The following is a 19,438-nucleotide window of genomic DNA, read 5'->3' on the forward strand; positions in this document are numbered from 1 at the left end:
GGTACGGGAAGCGCCCGACGGAACCACCTATCACCTCGGGTCGAGGGGACAGGGGATGCTGGGATGGTGAACACAGAGGAAGGGTCGGAGACTAGGTAGGTCCGACCGCAAGCCTTGCTTCACGCAATCTTTTCTCTACCTTTGCGTTCCGCTAAATGGTGTGTGCCACGATCCACCGCCAAACTCTCCTCCCTGGCATCCGCGGACCAATCCCAAACAAAACCCCCACCTAACAACGTGTGGCCCCTATTCAAGGTTTATGGAAACTAGCCTTCTCCAACTCTTCCCAATCCTGGGGATCAATGATGTGCATTTGATTAAACCAAATAGGATGGCCTTTGACGTTAAGATGGGCAGAGTTCCTCAGAAGTTGCCAGGCTTTTCGAATACAGAAACACACAAAGGCACAATCAAAAGGAAATCGCAATCTTTTTATTATGGAAAACCATCAACTGGGTGTGGGGAGTTGGTCAGAGTGGTTAAAGTCCAGTGGATTTCTCCTCCAAGTCCCACCCCACAAAGGAACATCTCAAGCCTCTATTCACCCTTTCTCAATCCCCACAAAATAGGGGGTTGTTCAATATTGTCTTCAATGATTAAAAACTTGTGGTTAAAGGTTTCCCCTTAGGACTAGTGACAAAGTTAGGCTTATACTTTTAATGAAGGCCATAAACAAGCCAGGGTCCTTGAGGGAAAATTCTTAAGTGTTCTATACCCCAGCATTTTACCTTTGGGTTAAATCTAGGTCTAATTAAGCTGTGCAGGTCGGCTAAGATGGAATAATGAAACCACAGTTTCATGGAGAAACCATGGAGATGTCTGAATCGTTGATCAGCAGTTAACACACTGGCCCAAGCTTGGAGGGAAACCATTTCCTCCTCCACCAGGAGATCTCTTTCTTGCTCCAGTGAAACAGTTGGCCCACAGCATGGCAGGCTTTCTTGTAGGGTGCCTGACAATTCCCTAGATGCCTCTTTAAAAATCAGAAGCAGCACCATGCCCCACCCAGTCACAGCCAAACGGAAAACATAAATAAAAGGCTGTAGCCTCAGGCTTGTGGTTATGGAAGGAGCCTGGAATTGACAGGAAGCACTGCCAAGGTGAGGATCTTATTTGTCCTTCTTGCTTTCCCCATCTGACACGCTGGTGGGGCTTGGGGCCACAGGCTGCTCCTCGGGGATATTGTCTCCAGCCTTTGATAGCTTCTTGGCCCTCTGGTATAGCTCATTTAAGTTAAATTCTCGGATCACATTCTCCTGCACAAAAGAGATGCACAACATCAGGATCTGGGTTGGAAGGGAGAGTAAAGAGCCTGGGAAGTTAGAGGTATTTTACACATAGTCTGGGAAAGAAAGGAGTAAGCAAAGGACAAAAATCTGCCCTAACCTTCCTCTTTTTTAGGTACTCAGAAAAGTCAACTAATAGTTAAGTACCCCTTATATGCCAATCACTGTGCCAAGAATTATACCTAAATTATTTAATGTAATCTGCAAAACTATCCTGTAAGCCAGGGGTTATTATCTCCAATTAACTGACAGGGAACATAACACCTACAGACAATATGTGCAGGGGCCTTCGAGACCGAATCTTACCTAAGAATTGTTCCCCAGTACTAGCAGGTCTGGCACATAATATATATTTGCTAAGTGAATTAATACATGAGGTCTAGTAACTAGTCCACACCCTCAAAGCTAATGGGTAAGTGGCAGAGCTGTGAATCAAACCCTAGTAGGGCTTGAAAGCCCATCTACTGCTCTACACCCTTCATGCACCTGCCCTTCTTTTCAGGTACCTCCGAGAAGGTCCATGAGACAGCTCGTCCTTTCTTGTCAATCTGTGGGCGCCGCATTACCTCCTTGCCACCTTGGAACAGGATCAGCGTAGGGAGTTGTTTGGTGAGGGGTGATGTGCTCACTTTGTACCTGCAGGGCCCAGAAAGTTCTTTAAATGCCCCTGTATATATCACTAAAAGTGATTCCCTGCTCAGACCCTCTGCCCAGGTCTTTACATACCGTGTACTAACATCAGCATAGCGTCCAACATCCACCTTCCCAAAGTTTAACCCTGTACAGTTGTACCTGAGAAGATATTATTTAATATATTGAAAAAAAAAAAGAATGGATCAAGGAAAATAGAAGTATAGGTATTCGGGAGGTGAGGAGGAGATGCCTTTGGTTGCCATGTGTAAAAATCAAGGCCAAATGGAGGGAAAAAAAATTAAAGCCAAAAACAGTGAGAGGGAAGGCACAGCATCTCAATTTCCATCATCCCTCCCTTTGCACTACTCACTTGAGGGAGAGGTCAGCGTAGATAGGAGCAAATGATTGGCAGTCATTAGACCAATTGGCAAAGAACTCCACAATCCAAGTGACCCTCTTGTCCCGTTCTAATTCCTCCTGCCAAATACAGGGAAGAAAAGTGAGCTGGATCACATAGCCTCCTGGGAAGGTTCAGAGCTTAGCATCTGATTCCTCATCCTACCATTCCCTTTCCCCTGGCTCTCATAATGAACCACATGCCCCGACATCCACTTTGAAGCACTGTTGTTCTGCCTACTGAGTACACAGCACAACTACAAAATCACCCACAAGGGACCCAGGAAACAGAAAGGAGGAAGAGCACTCACATCAATGGTTTTATCATTGAAGTACTTGATATTCTCAGGGCCCATATATAGGGGGGGTTTGCATGTCATCAGGAACACTAAACACAGAAAGAAGATGTCAGAGGAAACATAAAAGGCCTTACACAGGGAATTTACTTCCAAACCAATTCAAGGAGTTCAGCCCCCAAAGAATACGCACTTGTGGATGTATGTAGACCACCAACACATCCTCTGCCTCTAAAAATACAGTCTCTATAAACTGTTATCATCTGAGCTACATATATAATTAATTAAATACAAGATATGGAAGGAGGTATGGAGAAACATGTTTGGGATTGCAACTGTTGGGACTGTGGTTTCCACAATCAAGTCTATCAACACAGTCTTACAAAAAACCCAAAGAAAGGCAGTCTCCTCACCTATGCAGAGTGTGATGTAAAGCAGGCCCATGCGAATATCCAAGCGGAAGAAAAGAATTGCGTTGGCCACTTTACTAAACATGAAAATGTTGCCTATATGTTGCTCCACGGTGACTGAAACACAGAGATGCCACAGATCAGGCTGGGCTGTGCACTCCTATATCCCATTCTTTGTCCCTCTTCTTGGGGCACTTTGAAATGGGAAACGGGGAGGAGATAGAAGTCCACGTTCAAATTCAGCCTTGGAATTAAATGTAGGACACATGTACCAAATGATTGCCACTCTCTTAACATGAAGGAAAGCACCTCCGGAGGGCATCAGGTGTAACCTTGAGACTGAGAATTGGGCTTAACTTACTGGATCTGCGGTTCTTCATCATCACAATGGCACTGAGGAACATCAGGATCTCCACTTCTCTCTGGAACAGAATCAAAGTGTTATAACAGGAATGCAGTGAATAGAGTGAATTTAGGTGGGAAAGGGAACTAAATATGTAATAAAAACCAATAGCAACCCCAACTGGGAATGGTAACAATAAATAAAAAACTGTAGTTAGGTAAGTTGTACTGGGATAAACATCAGGCAGAAGACCTGGATTCAGGTTCCACCCCTGCCACAAACTTGCTGACTTGCTGATGCTTTTTTTTTTTTTTACCGAGTTTCGCTCTTGTTGCCCAGGCTGGAGTGCAGTGGCGCAATCTCAGCTCACTGCAACCTCCACCTCCCGGGTTCAAGTGATTCTCCTGCCTCAGCCTCCTGAGTAGCTGGGTTTACAGGCATCTGCCACCACGCCTAGCTAACTTTTTGTATATTTAGTAGAGATGGGGTTTCACCATGTTGGCCAGGCTGGTCTCAAACTTCTAACCTCAGGTGATCCACCTGCCTCGGCCTCCAAAAATGCTGAGATTAAAGGCATGAGCCACCACACCTAGCCTGCTGGTGCTTTTCAACAAAGCACTTAATCCCTTAGCTTTGGTTTCCTCAACTGAACAGTATCTATTTCAGAATGCTACTGTGAGGATTAAATAATAGATTAAAAAGAGTTAGACCAGGCGTAGTGGCTCACACCTGTAATCCAAGCACTTTGGAGGCCAAGGCGGACAGATCACCTGAGGTCAGGGGTTCAACACCATCCTGGTCAACATGGTGAAACCCCGTCTCTACTAAAAATACAAAAAATTAGCTGGGCATAGTGGCGTGTGCCTGTAATCCCAGCTACTCAGGAGGCTGAGGCAGGAGAATTGCCTGAACCCAGGAGGCAGAGGTTGCGGTGAGCCGAGATCACGCCATTGCACTCCAGCCTGGGTAACAAGAGCGAAACTCCATCTCAAAAAAAAAAAAAAAAAAAAGAGGCCGGGCACGGTGGCTCACACCTATAATCCCAGCACTTTGGGAGGCCGAGACAGGTGGATCACAAGGTCAAGAGATCGAGACCATCTTGGTCAACATGGTGAAACCCCGTCTCTACTAAAAATACAAAAATTAGCTGGGCATGGTAGCGCACGCCTGTAGTCCCAGCTACTTGGGAGGCTGAGGCAGGAGAATTGCTTGAACCCAGGAGACGGAGGCCGCGGTGAGCCGAGATCGCGCCATTGCACTCCAGCCTGGGTAACAAGAGCAAAACTCCGTCTCAAAAAAAAAAAAAAAAGAGTTGTATAAGGCATGATATGATGTAAAATCATAAGATTATTATAATCAACTTAGTGTAGAATAAAACTTTTCCAGTAAGTTTTCTTAATAGCCCATTAATATAATATCTGGCTATCCCATGTGTTTTTTATTTTTGAGACAGGGTCTTGCTCTGTCACCCAGGGTGGAGTGCAGTGGTGCGATCTCTGCTCACCGCAACCTCCACCACCTGGGCTCAAGCAAATTCTCCTGACTCAGCCTCCCAAGTAGCAGGAACTACAGGCGCACACTACTGCACCTGGCTAATTTTTATATTTTTTGTAGAGATGGGGTCTCCCCATGTTGCCCAGGCTGGTATAGAACTCCTGAGCTCAGATGATCCGCCCGCCTCAGCCTCCTAAAGTGCTGGGATTACAGGTGTCAGCCACAGTACCCAGCCCTCGTGTATTTAATTTTACTTAATCATTCCTTCCTACCCAATATTCATCATGATAATTCCATGTACTTTTGATATAATTTGAGAACTGAAAGGGGCTTTCATAGCTCTCAAAAGCCCTTTTCAGTACTCTTGTCTTAGAGTTTTCTCACCTTCTAGAACAACCTTCTTGATCAGCCTGTGGCCCACATGCAGCCCAGGATGGCTTTGAATGGGGTCCAACACAAATTCATAAACTTTCTTAAAACATTATGAGATATTTTTTATTTTTTTCTAGTTTATCAGCTATCATTAGGAGTTAGTGTATTTTATGTGTGGCCCAAGACAATTCTTAAAAGACTGGACACCCCTGCCCTAGAATGTAAGTACCAAGTGAGCAATGAGACACAATAAACATGACAAAGACACTGAGAAGTAATTAAATTCTAAGCCCTCAAGTGACTGAACAGACTCCATCTTGGCCAAGGGGACCCCAGAAAAACCTTGAAAACTGAGTTCTCAGCCATGACAGGGTGCGAGGTCAGACATACCTCTTTATACCCCCACCTTCACTCACCACCATCAGGCTTTCTTCCTGAAGGGCTAAACAGAAACTAGCCCTTTGAAAAGACTTGCTCCACCTGACATCAACCAACTGCCTGAGACTGCCTCCCCTTTTGCAGGTCGGACAAAATAACCAACCAGCATTGCTTCCTGATGAGAGACCAGTGACCATGCAGCAGACCTGGCCAGGCTAAGGAGAATGCAGAGAGGGTTTTTGTGTCCTCTGTTTCACCTTTTGACAGGAGAGGGCTGAAAACTCCACCCTCAGATCAGGCTAACACCACCACTTTTGAACACGGGTCTTATGGATGGACATGAAGCTCAACTCAGCATAACATGCTTCTTCTTTCATAAACATTCATGACTCTATGTATCGCTTATTAAATATGTATATTGGGCCACCCTACTTAGCGTAAGTTCCTGTTTCCTTTACCCCTCACTCCAAGAGTCTGTTTTTGCCTTCTGGCTTTTGAGCGGAGGCTACGCTTCCCTGCCTACTAGGATGGCCTGCAGGCTGCAACCTTTTATGAAAAATAAAGCTCTCCTTTCCAAATGTATGAGCTTTACCATTCTTCAGTTGACAACATAAACAAGATAATTTCAAAAACTAATGACTGCAGTGAAGAATCACACAGACCATTTGAGAGAAAGCATAGGGTAGGGGAAGACTACTGATTAGATAGTCAAAGGCCTTCCATACTCTTCTGTTTATAATACTGGGAGCCAATTCATGTCAGACAAAGCAACTGTGGTAAAACCCTGTCTCTACTAAAAAGACAAAAATTAGCCAGGCATGGTGGTAGATGCCTATAATCCCAGCTACTTAGGAGGCTGAGACAGGAGAACTGCTTGAACCTGGGAGGTGGAGGTTGCAGTAGCCGAGATCATGCCACTGCACTCCAGCCTGGGCCACAAAAGAGCAAAACTCCATCTCAAAAACAACATGTAAAATAAGGGCGAAAGGAGTATGACAGACTTTTGTAAATATGCCCGAGGCAGAAATTAGGAAGGATTTTCATGAATGAAACTAGGTGGGTTAGAATTGGGAATAAAAGTTGTGGAAAGATGAATTTTATTTGATTATTATTTTTGAGACGGAGTCTTGCTCTGTTGCCAGACTGCAGTGCAGTGGCGCGATCTCGGCTCACCACAACCTCCACCCCCCAGGTTCAAGCAATTCCCCTGCCTCAACCTCCTGAGTAGCTGGGACTACAAGCACACACCACCACATCCGGCTAATTTTTTGTATTTTAGTAGAGACGGGGTTTCACCACGTTAGCCAGGATGGTCTCGAGCTCTTGACCTCGTGATCTGCCTGCCTTGGCCTCCCAAAATGCTGGGATTACAGGCATGAACCACTATGCCTGGCCATTTTATTTTATTTTTTTTGAGACAGAGTTTGCTCCATCGCCCAGGGTGGAGTGCAATGGCACAATTTCAGCTCACTGCAACCTCTGCCCCCCGGATTCAAGCGATTCTCTTGCCTCAGCCTCCTGAAAGGCTGGGATTATAGGCACCTGCCACCACGCTGGGCTAATTTTTATATTTTTAGTAGAGACAAGGTTTCACCATGTTGGCCAGGCTGGTCTCAAACTTCTTGGCCTGAAGTGATCCAGCCACCTCGGCCTCCCAAAGTGCTAAGATTACAGGTGGGGAGCCACTGCACCCGGCTGAAAGATGAATTTTAAGAGAATTGTAGTTAACCAGGAGACCAAAGGTAGGACCAAAAGAAACATTCTTTAAGGACAAAAAACAGGTCTATGGAGGGACTAGCTATTGCCACTGCAAACCTCATTTCCTTTTCTTCCTAGGCATACTGCATCTAGACTTTCTCTCTGTCTCCTTGCATCCAGGTAGAACTGTGTGACTAGTACTCCAGAATGGAATGTGAATGAAAGTGATTTACCACTTCGGGGCTCAGGCAGTTAAGAAGAGGTGTGCCCTTGCATTCCAGCTTTTTTTCATTTGCTGGCAGGTTGATGCTGGGATGATCCACGGTCATAGGCTGAAGACAGAATGAGCCTGGGTTCTAGAAAGACTATATAATGCAGAGTCCCCTTGGTTGTTGTATTTGTTTTTAAACTTCTTCTTATGGATAATTTGACACATGCAGAAAAGAAGAGAGGTTAATTGAATGAACCCCTATTACCTAGTTTCAACAGTAACCAACATTTTGCCAGTGTGATTTCTGATTCATATATGCTACCTATTTTTTTTCCTTAGAGAAACTTAAAGCAAATTTCAGCTGTATCATTTCATCTGTAAATTCCTCACTGTGTCTCTCTTACACATAAGGACTTTAAAAAACAACCACAATTATCACTGACACACTGTTATGCTGTGAAATATACAGTCATGTGCCCCATCATGACATTTCGGTCCGCAACAGACCACATATACAACAGTGGTCCCATAAGATTATAATACCATATTTTTATTGTACCTTTTCTGTATTTAGATATGTTTAGATACATAAATACTTACCATTGTGTTAAATTGCTTACAGTATTTAGTACAGTAACATGCTGTACAGGTTTGTGCCTGGGAGCAATAGGCTGAGCCATAAAGCCTAGGTGTGTCGTAGGCCATCTGGGTTTGTTAAGTGCACTCTATGATGCTCCCACAAGGACCATAAGGCCTAAGGACACCACATGATTAGCAGGTCAGGACCTTCAGCTCCAACCCCTACCCCACCAGGCTGAAGGTTCAGCTGATCACCAATGGCCAATGATTTAATTAATCACACCTGTGCAATGAAGTTCCATTAAAAACCCAAAGGATATGTTCCAGGAACCTCCATGAGTTTAGCTCCTAGAACCTAGTCCCAATCACCAAGGTAAATAAGTAAACCATGAATTTTCCAGAAAACAAAAATTGGCTATTAACCCTAAGCATTTTTTTTTTTTTTTTTTTTTGAGACGGAATTTTGCTCTTGTTACCCAGGCTGGAGTGCAATGGCGCGATCTCGGCTCACCGCAACCTCCGCCTCCTGGGTTCAGGCAATTCTCCTGCCTCAGCCTCCTGAGTAGCTGGGATTACAGGCACGCACCACCATGCCCAGCTAATTTTTTGTATTTTTAGTAGAAACGGGGTTTCACCATGTTGACCACGATGGTCTTGATCTCTTGACCTCGTGATCCACCCGCCTCGGCCTCCCAAAGTGCTGGGATTACAGGCGTGAGCCACTGCGCCCGGCCTAACCCTAAGCATTTTTTAAAAATTCTACCAGAATAAGAATAACATATAAAAACTTCCAGTATTTTGCATATTATACAAATAAATGAATTTTATAAAAGGTCCCCTGTACTTATTAAAAATCTTTATTCCCATACAGATAAATGAATTTTATAAAAGTTCTCCTAAACTGATTAAAAATCTTTATTACTATACATTTATATTTTGGGGTCCCATTTTCTTTTATTTATATATATATATATATATATATATATTTTTTTTTTTTTTTTTTTTTTTTTTTTTTGAGACAGTTTTGCTCGTTACCCAGGCTGGAGTGCAATGGCGCGATCTCGGCTCACTGCAACCTCCGCCTCCTGGGTTCAGGCAATTCTCCTGCCTCAGCCTCCTGAGTAGCTGGGATTACAGGCACGCACCACCATGCCCAGCTAATTTTTTGTATTTTTAGTAGAGACGGGGTTTCACCATGTTGACCAGGATGGTCTCGATCTCTTGACCTCGTCGTGATCCACCCGCCTCGGCCTCCCAAAGTGCTGGGATTACAGGTGTGAGCCACCACGCCCGGCTTTATATATATATATTTAAAGACGAGGTTTCACCATGTTGGTCAGGCTGGTCTTGAACTCCTGACTTCAGGTGATCCGCCCGCCTTGGCCTCCAAAGTGCTTGGATTACAGGTGTGAGCCACCACGTCCGGCCTTTCGGGTTCCATTTTCATTGAAGTGGTATCAGATATTAAACGAAAGATCTTTTGGACGAGCAAAGCTGCATTTGAGCTAATTAATAATACAGTGTGGGAAAAAGAGGAACCAGGAAAGGGAAGGAGGAAAAGAATAAGGAAGTGGGTTCTGGTAAAGGTAATGACTTATTTTGGGGGCTGGAAAAACTACAAAAATTCTGGATGATGCTCCTTCATCTGAACACAGATGTTGCTTATAGGGACACAGGTAGCTTCCCCTGCACCTTCTTAAGGTTTGCTGAAAATAAGCTGACAAAAGGCAGATTGATAGAAGAGGAAAAATTTATCAATGCACATGGAAATACTAGTAAAAAGAAAGAGACACATTAATAAAGAGACAAAAACCACTGCTGGTCTCCTTTTCCTTTCCAAATTTAAGATTAATGGGAGAAAAACATTTGTATGACTAGTCTTAGGTATAGCAACTTTGATGTGTTTTGGGGATGAATATTCATACTGTCTGATTCTTTTTCTCCCAAAAATAGTCTTTTTTCTTGTTATAGCTTCGTGTATTATTTTGTCATGGAGTAGGGTACCATAAAGTAGAACATCAGAATAAAGTCCCTGTAAGCCTATTGTTCAAGCTGGCCCTCCAGACTGGCTTGGTGAGTTTTAAAATTCTCATCAGAACAGCATACAGATTGTGCTGTGGGTCCCCAAAATAAAAACCAGATGAGGTTTTCTTCTCATCTTATATTTTTGGGAGCTTGACTTGTAACCAAGTGGGAGCTTCTTGGTCTCCACCATTGGGAGGCATTATTTTTGGGTGAAGTCCAGTGGCCAGTGTTGATGAAAAGAGTCAAACTCTGTAAAATATTTTACGAGAGGCAAATATGAGTGACCATGGCCTGTGACACAGCCCTCAGGAGGTCCTGAGAATATGTGCCCAAGGTGGTCAGGGTACAGCTTGGTTTTACATATTTTAGGGAGGCATGAGACGCCAATCAAATACATTGAGTTTTTTTTCTCTCAAAAAAAAAAAAAAAAAAAAAAAGGCTGGACACATGGCTCACGCTTGTAATCCAAGCACTTTGGGAGGCCGAGGTGAGCAGATCACCTGAGGTCAGGAGTTCAAGACCAGCCTGGCCAGCATGGCAAAACCAGTCTCTCCTAAAAATACAAAAATTAGCCACCACAGTGGCACGTGCCCCTAATCCCAGCTAGTCGGGAGGCTGGAGCAAGAGAATCGTTTGAACCTGGGAGGCAGAGGTTGCAGGGGGCAGAGGTTACAGTGAGCAGGAGGTTGCAGTGAGTGGAAATCATGCCACTGCACTCCAGCCCAGGCAATAGCAAAACTCCATCTCAAAAAAAAAAAGAACAAAACAAAAGAGAAAAAGTGGCACTTTTAAGATATCAATCTGAAGAATGTTAAAGGAAAAACATTACAGAATTTAAAAATTTTAAACCTTCTTGCATTAAAAATAATTCAGTATTTGTAATAAAATCTTGTTTTAACCAATTTAGTTTTGTATTAGTATATTTTTAAAAATATTAGATTCATCTCTAGAAAGATTATTATGATTTCCTTTAATCATACCCAACTGAATTATACAACCCCTTTAAAAATTCCTTCTTAGAGCCGGGCGCAGTGGCTCATGCCTGTAATCCTAGCACTTTGGGAGGCTGAGGTGGGTGGATCACCTGAGGTCAGGAGTTCAAGACCAGCCTGGCCATCATGGTGAAACATCATCTTTAAAAAAAAAAGAAATAAAAAATTCCTTCTTAGTAACCTTATTACAACTTACAGAGACCATTCATAATGGTTAGACTGTGTTTTACCCTAAATATCTCTCTTTCTCGTACAATGTAGTTATTTTATTTGAGGGCAAAAATTCACCCGAAATTCTTGTTTTTGTTTTATTTTGTTTTGAGATGGAGTCTTGCTCTGTTGCTCAGGCTAGATGCAATGGCGTAATCTTGGCTCACTGCAACCTGCCCTCCCAGGTTCAAGCAATTCTCTTGCCTCAGCCTCCTGAATAGCTGGGATTACAAGCACTCACCACTGCGCCCAGCTAATTTTGTATTTTTAGTAGAGATGGGGTTTCACCATGTTGGCCAGGCTAGTCTCGAACTCCAGACCCCAGGTGATCCACCTACCTCAGCCTCCCAAAGTGCTGGGATTGCAGGCATGAGCTACTGCACCCAGCCCACAGTCTTTTGTTTTTTTTTTTTGAGATGGAGTTTTGCTCTTATTGCCCAGGCTATAGTGCAATTGTGCAATCTTGGCTCACTACAACCTCTGCCTCCCAGGTTCAAGCAATTCTCCTGCCTTAGCCTCCCAAGTAGCTGGGATTATAGGCATGCACCACCACACCTGGCTAACTTTTGTATTTTTTTTTTTTTTGAGACAGTCTCACTCTGTCGCCAGGCACCAGGCTGGAGTGCAGTGGCACAATCTCGGCTCACTGCAACCACCGCCTCCCGGGTTCAAGCAATTCTCCTGCCTCAGCCTATTAAGTAGCTGGGACTACAGGTGCATGCCACCATGCCCAGCTAGTTTTTGTATTTTTAGTAGAGACAGGGTTTCACCATGTTGGCCAGGATGATCTCGATCTCTTAATCTTGTGATCCGCCTGCCTCGGCCTCCCAAAGCGCTGGGATTACAGGCTTGAGCCACCGCGCCCGGCTGAATTTTTGTATTTTTTCAATAGAGACAGTGTTTCACCATGTTGACAGGTTTCACCATGTCAGGCTGGTTTCCATTTTATATCAACTCTGGCAAGTAGATGTGCCATAAAACCTACAGAGTGCCTGAAAAGGAGACATTCTACTCATTTTCTCCTTATTCTTAGACTTGTTTCCCGCTTTTTTTTTTTCTTAAGAGGAACTGAGCTATAGTCTAGGGTTCTTGTGTGGTGGATTGATGCATGCTGCTTGTGGGCACAACTCGACAGTGTGTCACCACTGCGTCGTTTCTGCCCTCTTATGTGTCTCAGTTTTTCTCTGCAGAAGTCTATGATACCTGAGAGGGCTCAAAATGCTGGGTGATCAGCCCTTATATGTGCTTCCTGAATGAGCCATTTTTTAAATTAATTTTTGTTGAGGATTTCCCTGTAGGGCCACTGTACATTTTGGAGGGTCAACCCCCCAGACACTCCCACAAGACCTTCAGTCACCCAGGGGCATATTTTGGCTGAGAGGAGCAAATGCCCTTTCCCTTCGAAGCTGAAGAACTCAGTCTCTCATATATCTATGAAAACAACAATTCAGTTCCTCACACAAATGCACACAAACGAACCAAATCAAGATAAATTTTAGGAAAAAAAGCAATAGAGAATTCCCTTCAAAATGCATCTCCAACTACAATTAGGATCTTTAAACAACAACTTCCTAGGAGAAAACCAGCTCAGAATAAATCAAGGACCATCAACCAAAGGGAGGTCTGGGGCTCAGGAGGACTTACCAGTTCCACCAGAGGAGAAGCTCAAACTCAGTGGGGCTTCAATGGGCCCCTGCTTGTACCATAGCTCTGGTTTCAGACAACTCCTTAGGGGTCCTGAGTCTTCTCTGAGACACATGTTGGGCACCATATTATTGTTGCCAAAAAGAGTCAAACGCTGTAAAACATTTTAAGAGATTTATTCTGAGCCAAAAATATGAGTGGCCATGGCCTCTGACACAGCCCTCAGGAGGTCCTGAGAACATGTGCCCAAGGTGATTGGGATACAGCGTGGTTTTTTATATTTTAGGGAGGCATGAGCCAGCAATCAAATACATTTAAGAAGTAAACTGGTTTCGTTCAGAAAGGCAGGACAACTCAGAGCAGAGGGCTTCCGAACTATAGGTAAATTTAAACATTTTCTGGCAGACAATTGGTTGAGTTTGTCTAAAGACCTAGGATTCATAGAAAGGAATGTTCAGGTTATGATAAAGGATTGTGGAGACCAAGTTTTATTGTGCAGAGGAAGCTCTCAGAAGACTTCAGAGAGAGTAGGTTGAAAATTGTTTCTTACTGGACTTAAAAGGGTGCCTAGCTCTTAGTTGATCATCTCCTGGATCTGGGAAGGAAAGAAGGAAGGAGAACAAAGTGGAGAGGGTATTCTCTATAGAATGTGGATTTTTCCCACAAGAGACGTTGCAGGGCAATTTCAAGGTATGGGAAGGAAACAGACTTTGGGGTAAAACATTTTTATTTTCTTCCTTGTTATGCCAGAGTCAGATTGGAAAGTAAATCACAATCAATATACAGGGTTAAATAAAACCCATCTGATGACAATTTATGGTTTGTAGGGCATGACTCCTTAGACCCCTTAGAAAGAAATTTGAGCAACATAAAAAAAAAAATCAGAGCTTAGTCCTCAGTCCCCCATCTTGGCCAAAAAGCATACCATAGAATATACGTGTAGGCCAACAAACACCAGCAGATCCCACGGTGCTAGAAAACCTCATTCCTAGAGTTGTCTGATTTGGCCATCTGGCAGGGTCCCACAGTGTGGGGAAGGCTTGTTTCTAAAGTCCTTTAATTTGATGGTAATAGTTTCATATATTAGCGATTTGGATAATGGGGAGGACATGACCTGATGTAATAGCCAATTGTTTAAGAGGTGAAATGGAGTCAGGCAAAGTCTAAAAAAACATCCTGAACAAAGGGGAGAGGGTATTCTCTATAGAATGTGGATTTTAAGATATTTCCTGAGCTATTATGATACAGGTCTTTAATTGTGCCTTTCCCTTTTGCTTTATCTGGCATAACATTACAAGAAATGCCTCATGTTAATATAGTAATAAATATCATAAAGAGAGTGAAGATTTGGGCGTTCAAGGTTATAGGTAAAATCTGAGGGCAGTAAACAACCCAATCAGCAAGGAAAAACCCCACATGCATCATCATATTCTTTGATTAGACTTACAATGTGTTTACCCTCCTTATTAAGGGTTATTTGAACCCTGTGATAAATCTTACTTGAAAATTGTGGGACCAACATTAAATTAGAATGTAATATATTTAATCTCTCTTCCGGCCAATTTATCTCCATAGGTATGGCATCCTGAGGAGGGTATAAATTAATTGTGAGAAACACCTGGTCCTTGCTGTTTAAATTGTTACAGACTTGATAACAGTAGACAAACCTATGTTTCCTACCACTTTTGTATTGCACCATATACTGATATGTGGGAGAGAAAAGGTTTTGTCACAGAAGTCAGATAATTCTACTGTGTTATTTTTTTTTCCTTGGTAGGACTCCCCATGGCTAAGGGCCTTAAGAGTCAAAAGACAGCCAATTAATTGTTTTAGGCCATATAGGAATGGATGCGGACAGGCATTCATTACTTCTTAAAATTATTGTTTTAAGTCAAAAAGAAAAAAACTGGCAATAGAACCAAAAAGCAAAGTTACAAGACTTATTTTTATTATTTTATTTTATTTTTTATGGAGATGGAGTCTCGCTCTGTCGCCCATGCTGGAGTGCAGTGGCAAGATCACAGCTCACTGCAACCTCTGCCTCCCGGGTTCAAGCAATTCTCCTACCTCAGCCTCCCGAATAGCTGGGATTACCAGCGCTCACCACCATGCCTGGTGTTTTTTTTTTTTAAAGGGGGTTGTTTCAGAATAAATGAATGGAGAAATACAATGATATAGATCAAACTAAATGGATATAAAAAGTTGGGGAAAAAGGCTTTTCAGATACCGCCACTGCTGCCAGAAGCCCTGTACTATCAGCCATGGCCAACCCCATGGTGTTCTTCGACATCTCCGTCAACGGCAAGCCCTTGGGCTGCGTCTCCTTCGAGCTGTTTGCAGACAAGGTTCCAAAGACAGCAGAAAACTTCCGTGCTATGAACACTAGAGAGAAAGGATTTGGTTATAAGGTTCCTGCTTTCACAGAATTATTCCAGGGTTTATGTGTCCAGGTGGTGACTTCACACGCCATAATGGCACTGGTGGCAAGTCCATCTACAGGGAGAAATTTAATGAGAACTTCATCCTAAAGCATACAGGTCCGGGCATCTTGTCCATGGCAAATGCTGGACCCAACACAAAGGGTTCCCAGGTTTCCATCTGCACTGCCAAGACTGAGTGGTTGGATGGCAAGCATGTGGTCTTTGGCAAGGTGAAAGAAGGCATGAGTATTGTGGAGACCATGGAGCGCTTTGGGTCCAAGAATGGCGAGACCAGCAAGAAGGTCACCATTGCTGACTGTGGACAACTCTAGTAAGTTTGACTTGTGTTTTATCTTAACCACCAGACCATTCATTCTGTAGCTCAGGAGAGCACCCTCCACCCCATTTGCTCGCAGTGGCCTATTATCTTTGTGCTCTCGCTGCAGTTCCCTTTGGGTTCCATGATTTCCTTGTTCCCTTCCATGCCTAGCTGGATTGCAGAGTTAAGTTTATGATTATGAAATAAAAACTAAATAACAACATTAAAAAAACTTGGGAAAAGAAAAGAAAGAATGGAAACAAATTCCAAGAGGTTATAAAAGGTTTATGGACAGTTTACCTTGTGTAGCCATAGCTGACCAAGATTAGACAGATTTGTTTGCAAAGTGTATTAAAATAAGCTTTAGTATTAAAAGCACATTTATATATAATATATGACATATAAAATATATTATATATTATAAAATATATAACATATAATGTATATTATAATGGATAATGGATATAAAAAGTTGGGGAAAGAGGCTTTGCAGATGCTGCTGCCGCTGCCAGAAGCCCTGTACGATCAGCCGTGGTCAACCCGTTTTATATCCATTATAATGTATAATGTAGAATATAATGTATATTATACGTTATATATATTATAAAATATAGAACTATTACATAATATATCATAAAGCATATTGCATATTAATTACATAAAATATATATTATCTATATTACATAAAATATAATATATATATATATTTTTTTGAGAGAGTTTTGCAAGCTGGAGTGCAATGACGTGATGCTGGCTCACTGCAACCTCTGCTTCCCAGGTTCAAGTGATTCTCCTGCCTCAGCCTCTGGAGTAGCTGGGATTACCGGTGCCCACCACCATGCCCAGCTAATTTTTTGTATTTTTAATAGAGACAGGGTTACACCATGTTGGCCAGGCTGGTCTCAAACTCCTGAGCTCAAGAAATCCACCTGCCTTGGCCTCCAAAAGTGCTGAGATTACAGATGTGAGCCACCATGCCCAGCCAAATGTTGTATTTTCAAGGAGGCTCATGGAAAGGATGGGAAAAATTCTGACAAATACAGGTTTCTGATAACTCTGAAACTGTATCATTGGACTAGGTAAAAATTTCCAAAGTCTAATGAAAATAAAACTGGTCATATAAAATTACTAACCTCCAGACTAATGTTTTCCATTTTTCACCCACTCTTCTGACTTGGAATCACTAGAAATTAAAACGGCCTTTTTTGGCTTGGTGCAGTGGCTCATGCCTGTAAATCCCAGCTCCTTAGGAAGCCAACTCAGGAGGATTCCTTGAGCTCAGGGCAGGGGTTCAAGACCAGCCTGAGCAACATAAAGAGACCCCATCTCAGAAAAAAAAAAAAAAAAACAAATTAGCCAGGTGTGTGGTATATGCCTTTGGTCCCAGCTACTTGGGAGGATGAGGTGCCAGGATGGCTTTGCCCAGGAGGTTAAGGCTACAATGAGACATGATCACACCACTGCACTCTAGCCTGGGTGACAGAGCAAGACCTTGTCTCAACAAAAAAACACAAAAACCCAAACAAAAAACCCTGCCTTTTTCCTAAGGCCTTACCAGCTAAAGCTAGTCAACCTGGCTTTGAAAAAAAAAAAAAAAATCACCACAACAGCTTATATTTGGACAAACTTTACACACAACCTACGATCTAGGAAAATAGATTGTTATTAATCTTGCCAACTAACTGCCCTCCAGACTCTAAAGAAACTAGTTTACAGAGTACACCAGACATTAAGCTTCGTTTGTCTTGTTCCATAGAAATGTCTCATTAAAGATCTGTTTGCCTACATCATATATAGAGGCCTAGCTTTGAAAACTCATCTACAATGCCATCTCCTGAAATGAGACACAACAATTTAACTGGACTGGCCAAATGAGAGACTGGTTTAATGGGATCCTTTGCCAATCGATTACTAGCCTGATTTCTTTCTCCAAAGACACCAACTCAGCTTATAGTGAAACTTCTAAGGAAGTTTCAAACAAAGGATATAAAGGAGACTAGGGACTCACACCCCAAAATATAGCATCCTCTATGTTAATTATTTTAAATTAAAGGCCCTTGGATACCAGCAGATACTGGAAACAGCTTTACTCTGATAACTACCTTACCTGCCTAAAGTCCAGACCTATCAAAGAAGACAACAGTTACTTCTAGTCGCTTCCCTGCGTTTTCATTAATTTAACTCATAGTACAGGAAGAAAGATTGAAACCTGTCAACACACCTGGACAGACTTTTGTCAGAAACCACTGTCTGCTCTGCAGGCTCAACAGTAATTGTCCCAGGCCACTGAATCACCCTAAAAATCATTTACTATCCACCATAAAATCACCCACATTTCCCCATCTCCCATATTCCTATGAAGAAGGGCATATAAGCATCTGTACCCCACTGGGTCATTCTCCTACAATTCCCTCATGCTATGCACGTTAAAATAATATGTCTATTAACGTGCCCTTTGTCGGTTGATTTTTTCAACAAACCCTCAGAGAGCAAAGGGGAAGTTTTTCCTTGCCCCCCACATGCTATATGGCAGAGGGCAAAGCGCTTTAAGTTAATGCTCTGAGCAGTCCCTCTACCCCTACTGAGGAAGCACAGCAAGGAGCTTGGGACAGATTTCTTTACGACGTATTTTTTTTTTTTACAATTCCTTTACAGTCGCCCAAAAATTTTATCCACTTTCACATCCTCAGGATCCAGCAGAGTGCCTAGAGTGTACACTCTAGAAATGTTTACTGAATTAAGAAACGGCTGACAGTGTGTGCAGATAGTGTGGCCAGAAGAGCAGTTTCAAGTCCCAGGCACTCATTAGTTGTGTGACCTGGGGCAAGTCGCCTAAATACACGGATATCCATTTCTTCACCAATGAAACAAGAATACTACTACTTCCCTTGTCTACCTCACTGGCTCCTCAGGAGGCTTTACTTAATGAGCGGCACTGTAAAACGCTGTACACGTGTATGTAGAGTTTTCATAGGGCTGTTGTTTAGTCTGAATGGAGAAATGGAAAGAAACCTGTACTCAACAGTCAGAAGCTGTTGGGCCGCTCGCTGTGCAGGGGCTACGACTAACCGGTTCCGTTTTCCCATCTTAAACACAAAGTTTAGACTTGATGATGGTCCGGACCCTGTACTTAATAGTTTGTAAGTCCGCTACAGGCTCGGAACCTCAAGTGTCCTCAGAAAGATAAACCCCAGGGTTCCCAGATGCCCCTGCAAGGGCAGGGGCAGTCAAGGTCGCGGAGTACTAAGACGGTGGACGCTCACCCAGTCAAAGTCACACGGGTTGCCGTCTTCGCGTTGGGTGGGCAGACCGTTGCAGAGCGGCGGCAGTTTCCTCACGAGTAGGAAGGCAGCAGACAGCAGGGCCGACAGAAGGTAGTAAGGTTGGGCCAGCCATCGTGAAAGTCGCGGCACAGAATACACCAGAGCAATTAGAGGTGCCAGGATCGCCATCTTTCCGGCCGTTAGGGCCTGGGCTCATTGGCGTTGTAGGTCTGGCCCCGCCTCCCCCACCATAGAGACTGCTATTGGGCCGTATCTCAAATGTACCGCCTCTAAATCCGGATGTAGCTCTCTGGACGCTGTGGTAGGTCAGAACCCAAACAAGAATTTAACATATTATTGGCTAGTCTAGTTGTCGCTTTATCCACCTAAGTCATTTTATTGGACTGTAGCAAGCGAAGCTAGCAGAAGAATCTAATAAGGTTAAATAGCACTTTCTAAACGTTCTCAT

At 43.2% G+C, this 19,438-nt stretch overlaps 1 protein-coding gene and 1 pseudogene across 3 annotated transcripts; one reads left to right on the forward strand and one right to left on the reverse strand.

Moving 5' to 3' along the window:
- Positions 1–410: 410 nt before the first annotated feature.
- Positions 411–19,206, reverse strand: TMX2 (thioredoxin related transmembrane protein 2). 3 transcript variants are annotated; one of them, XM_012476434.3, is made up of 8 exons: positions 18,970–19,202; positions 3,383–3,443; positions 3,025–3,138; positions 2,627–2,703; positions 2,290–2,396; positions 2,013–2,078; positions 1,793–1,922; positions 411–1,256 (listed from the first exon to the last, which is right to left on the reverse strand). In XM_012476434.3, exons 1-8 carry the CDS (start codon positions 19,156–19,158, stop codon positions 1,110–1,112), a joined length of 891 nt encoding a protein of 296 aa, XP_012331857.1. In that variant the 5' UTR covers positions 19,159–19,202; the 3' UTR covers positions 411–1,109. The 3 variants fall into 3 exon arrangements, with proteins under 3 accessions (XP_012331857.1, XP_012331858.1, XP_012331859.1); XM_012476435.3 differs by lacking the exon at positions 18,970–19,202 and adding an exon at positions 7,540–8,528; XM_012476436.2 differs by lacking the exon at positions 3,025–3,138 and having other exon boundaries at positions 18,970–19,206.
- On the forward strand, positions 15,229–15,719 carry LOC105733809 (peptidyl-prolyl cis-trans isomerase A-like; annotated as a pseudogene).
- Positions 19,207–19,438: the final 232 nt, after the last annotated feature.

This window comes from Aotus nancymaae, unplaced genomic scaffold (assembly GCF_030222135.1).
Source record: "Aotus nancymaae isolate 86718 unplaced genomic scaffold, 86718_ANA_hifiasm-v0.15.2.pri h1tg000059l, whole genome shotgun sequence".
Taxonomy (NCBI): Eukaryota; Metazoa; Chordata; class Mammalia; order Primates; family Aotidae; genus Aotus; species Aotus nancymaae.

Coding starts and splice junctions, on each gene's coding strand:
- TMX2 (XM_012476434.3), bottom strand. CDS start 19,158: ATGGCGATCCTGGCACCTCTAATTGCTCTGGTGTATTCTGTGCCGCGA. Junction 1,923..2,012: donor TATGCTGATGTTAGTACACG/GTATGTAAAGAC, acceptor TGGGCCCTGCAG/GTACAAAGTGAGCACATCAC. Junction 1,257..1,792: donor TCTCATGGACCTTCTCGGAG/GTACCTGAAAAG, acceptor TCTTTTGTGCAG/GAGAATGTGATCCGAGAATT.